Genomic DNA, 4,123 nt, shown 5'->3' with positions numbered 1-4,123 from the left:
CAACCTTTAAAATTCTGTGTGATTGAATTGAATATCGATACTTGGCAAAATATTTTCAGCGGCGTGTTACAAAAAACAACTTTCTAAAGGTGCGTTTTTTAGTTTTAAATATGTGGGGGGGGGGTCCTATAGGCATGATGACATTTTCTAACCTACTTTGTTGGTCTTTTCCTCTGCTAAGTCTTTGACTGACTTGCCCTCTTTAAATGTTAGCGAGAACTGCTGTCAAGAAAGGTATTTTCTCTTCAAGGAGGATGTTTACCCAAGCAAAGTATTTTTTCGACATGAAAGTTCTAATTTGGAGGAAAATACCAAAATACTTTCTATTTTTTATTCCTCATTTCCCTTCCCATCTTTAAAATAAAAGTTCAGTCTTAATTGGAATCCTTTCCCCACCGTGAAACCCAGCGATGGTGCCAGACTTGAAGATGAAGGCTTTACTTTGTTAGCCATGTGTTTACGAAACACCAGCGCCTTCCCCAGATCTCTCGGCTGATAATCTCAAACATGGAGGATGCTTCTGATTCTGCACAAGGGGTTGCTCCATTAATTAATAATGTAGCTCTCCCAGGCTCTCCGCCGTCTCTTCCTGTATCAGTGACAGGCTGTAAAAGTCATCGAGTAGCCAATAAAAAGGTAGAAGCGAGAAGTGAAAAGCTCCTCCCCGCAGCTCTTCCTCCTTCGGAGCCGAAAGTAGATCAGAAACTTCCCAGGAGCTCCGAGAGGCGGGGAAGTGGCGGTGGGACGCGATCCCCCGCGCGGAGCCAGGCCGTGGCAGCGGGAGCAGCGGCGGCCGGCGGCGCGGTGGGGCCGGCGAGAGGCGACCCCCCGGCAGGACAGGGACTCCCCGCTCTGCCTTTGTAGTTGAAAAGGTGGAGAAGTGGCAGCCGGCGTGCTCGCAGGTGAGGGGCTCCGTGCGGTCGCTCGGGAGCCGGCCGGCGCCGGCGGGGAGTGTAGGCGAGCGGGGGAACAAAGCGGAGCGGCGCCGGGGTCCGCCCGCAGCGAGCTCTCGCGGCGTCGGGCCGGCCGGCTGCGCGCCAAGCACGTTGCGAGCCCGAGGCGGCGGCGGCGGCGGCGGCGGGCTGGGAGCCGGCGCTGGGGGAGGGGGCCGCCGCCGTTCCCGCACCGCCCGCCCGCGGCGGGGCGTGCGGCCCCATTGTGAGCGGGCCGCCGGGCGTGCGGAGGTGGGGCGCGCCGGGAGGGCAGAGGCGGCGGCCCCGCGGGCTCCAGACCCCAAGAGCGGCAGGAGCGACCTCCGCTCCGGCGGCGGCCGCGGGCGCGTCAGTCACACAAAAGGCGGTGGAGCTCCCCCCCGGTGCGCGGACTGGCCCACGCCGCCGCCGAGCGCTCCCCACCTTACCGGCTCTCCTTTCCCTCCAATTCTGATAGGGAAGCGGGGCCGACGCGGGCGGCCGAGGGCGCGGGTGAGCCCGCGGGCACACGGGAGATGCCGCTGCTACACCGAAAGCCGTTTGTGAGACGGAAGCCGCCCGCGGACCTGCGGCCGGACGAGGAAGTTTTCTACTGTAAAGTCACCAACGAGATCTTCCGCCACTACGAGTAAGGGCCGGGCGCGGGGGCGCGAGGGGGTGTGGGGACCCCCTCCCCAGCGTCCTTTTGTCTCTCTCCTTTTCCTCGCCTGGGACTTCTGGCGGGGCGACTTGGAAGTGACGGCTGGCTGCGGGCCCGCGTTTCTCCGTCCCCCCACCCCGAGCCCGACCCGGGGACGGCGCGGGGTCCCTGGGCAGCGCGGCCGACCGTGGCGCGCGTGGGGAGAGCGGGCCGGGGCCGAAGGAGCTGGGGTCCTCGTTCGGCCGTGGGGACCGCGTCCAGCCGCGGCTGCCGCGGGGCCGCGGAGCAGCGGAAACTCCCCGCTCGCCCCTCCCCGCCTCGGCCACACGCGCACTCCGGGGCTAGTTCCGGGATCCCCGCCCGGCGGCCGAGGGGATCCCCGCTCGGGTCAGCGGCACGGGGCCGCCGTCCCCCGGCCCGGAGAGGGAATCCCCGCCCCCGGGGGCAGGAAACGGCCGGGCTGGGCTGGCCTACTCGGTGGGGAGTGGAGCCTGACGTCGGAGCTGCCCAGGGGAGGGGAGAAGAGGAAGGGAGGGAGCGGAGCTGAGACTCGGGGAAGGAAGGGGCTCCCCGGCGGGCGGGGGGCGGGGGGGCCCGGGACGCGAGAGCCTCCCGCGGCGGCCTCTCGTCCCGTGCGGCTAGGCCTCGCAGTGTGCGACGCGAGCTGAGTGCTCTGTCACCACCTCTTCTCGGTGACTAACTCCCGGCCCCGGAGAACTCAGCGTCTCCGCCTCCGGGAGATCTCGGTGAGGAAGAAGTCGGGCTCCGGCGGGGGTGCGGGCGGGGGAGGAGAAGGGGGAGAGAGCGGGGCACTCGGCGCCCTTAGTTATCACTTTCGCGTGGCCCCAAGGGCGGCGGTGGCTGTTGGGGGAGGGGGTTAAGACAAGTTCAACTCCAGCCTCAGCCAGTCTCCTCTTTTTATCCCGCTGCGCATGTGGGCTGCCTGACATGTGCCACTCGCTATTGTTTTGATAAGAATCCCGGAGCTGCCGCGTGTGTAGTTTTGGCTGCTAAATTTTCAGTGCCTCGCCTGGTGTGTCCCCAGAGATCCCCTTGTCTTGTGACACCGAGCACTGGGGTGTTTTAGAGATCGGTGTTGAAACGGGATCTCCAAGTGAGAACCTGAATTGGTCGATCGGGGAAACAGCCTGATCCTCCCTTTTTCTTGTGCTTTATCGTCTCCGCTCGTAAGGAATCCCTTTGTGGCTTAGAAACCAAATGTTAGAGCAACGAAATAAATTGTGTGTAGGAGCCACTTTTTCTGATTGGGGGCTTGCTCGAGGGAGGGCTTTAGGCAAAGTCTGCACCTGTCCGAGATAGGAGCAGTGAGGTTAGAGAAGTCCGTTCCTTTGAGCTTTTAAAGTAAGGCTTCTTTTTCTTCAGCTCCACAGAAGGAGTTACACCTAAACTTGTTATATCTGGAAAAGTTTTCAGCAGACTGTGCTTTTAAATAGGAGTGCACATCTTAACTCTGCTCCTGTACGGACTTGTTTTGTTACTCAAATAGAGTTCACTCTTGTAACTCCTTAAGTGAATTTGGATTAGGTAACTTGACAACGACGACGTCTTTTTTTTTTTTTTTTTTTTAAGTTAAAATCCTTGGTAATACCAAAACAATTTTTAAAAATAGCATTTAAGAATGCCAACAAAATAGAAAATGGGCTTAACTTTTCCACTTTGATATAAGCAATCTTATCTTTTTGAGAGGCTTTTCTTGCTTTAGAAGGAAACAGGATATGGCTGTCCTTTTTGAATTAAATTTTTTGTATACTTTGGTTCTGGATGATATATATAATAATGGAGAAATCTGAAATATCTGAAATGCCAAAATAGAGGAAGAGATTTTTGGTATTCCAAACCTACTACCTTCCACTAATATTAAGGAACTGTGCCCTTTGTAGTCTTATTAACAGATTTTTTATTTTAATAGCTGGTTTTTGGTTTTTGTTGTTTGTGCTGAAGTATTTGGGTTTTTGCAATTTACAAGCAGTTCAGGAAAGGCATTTGGTTTGGGAGCAAAGATATTTGATCATTTACCCTGAACAAAGCAGAGCTGCTCGTGTTGTGTTCTTAGGTATTAATTTTTGTGACTTTGAATTGGCAAAAATGGAAGAAGACTGACATTTAATTGTGTTAAATTTTGGGTTACTTTCTCTCTCTTAGATGATTACAGAGACATCTTTCCAAAATTGCATTCATAGTGTATGGTATATGGTGATCCTTAGTATTATGGTAATCTGACCCTTAGCACAAGTCTGGAGAAGGAAACCTCTGTTTTCACTCATTCATTAAATCACCAGTTGGTTTATGTGAATTTGTTTGAAGATTACCCTTTAAGTGCATTATATGAATATTTGTCTTTTGTAATGGTGTGAAGACTACTGTGCTCACCCAATTGCTCAGGTTTTGATTTCTTTTTTTTTTTTTAAAGATTTTATTTATTTATATGTCAGAGAGAGAGAGGGAGAGAGAGCAAGCACAGGCAGACAGAATGGCAGGCAGAGGCAGAGGAAGAAGCAGGCTCCCTGATGAGCAAGGAGCCCGATGTGGG

At 54.8% G+C, this 4,123-nt stretch overlaps 1 protein-coding gene across 3 annotated transcripts in view; it reads left to right on the top strand.

Moving 5' to 3' along the window:
- Positions 1-793: 793 nt before the first annotated feature.
- Positions 794-4,123, top strand: part of LOC111158569 (bromodomain adjacent to zinc finger domain 1A) — a 96,915-nt gene continuing 93,585 nt past the window's right edge. Inside the window, exons 1-2 of one of the 3 annotated variants that reach the window (XM_022520699.1) lie at positions 794-902; positions 1,390-1,560. In XM_022520699.1, the coding sequence (XP_022376407.1) occupies positions 1,448-1,560 (113 nt within the window). In that variant the 5' untranslated portion in view covers positions 794-902; positions 1,390-1,447. Of the gene's footprint in view, positions 903-1,205; positions 1,561-4,123 lie in introns of those variants that run through there. The other 2 variants (XM_022520707.1, XM_022520691.1) reach the window with 2 other exon arrangements.

This window comes from Enhydra lutris, unplaced genomic scaffold (assembly GCF_002288905.1).
Source record: "Enhydra lutris kenyoni isolate GAN:26980312 unplaced genomic scaffold, ASM228890v2 scaffoldscaffold4, whole genome shotgun sequence".
Lineage (NCBI taxonomy): Eukaryota > Metazoa > Chordata > Mammalia > Carnivora > Mustelidae > Enhydra > Enhydra lutris.
Note: the sequence above shows the minus strand (reverse complement) of the source record. Positions and strands in the feature narration are given on the sequence as shown.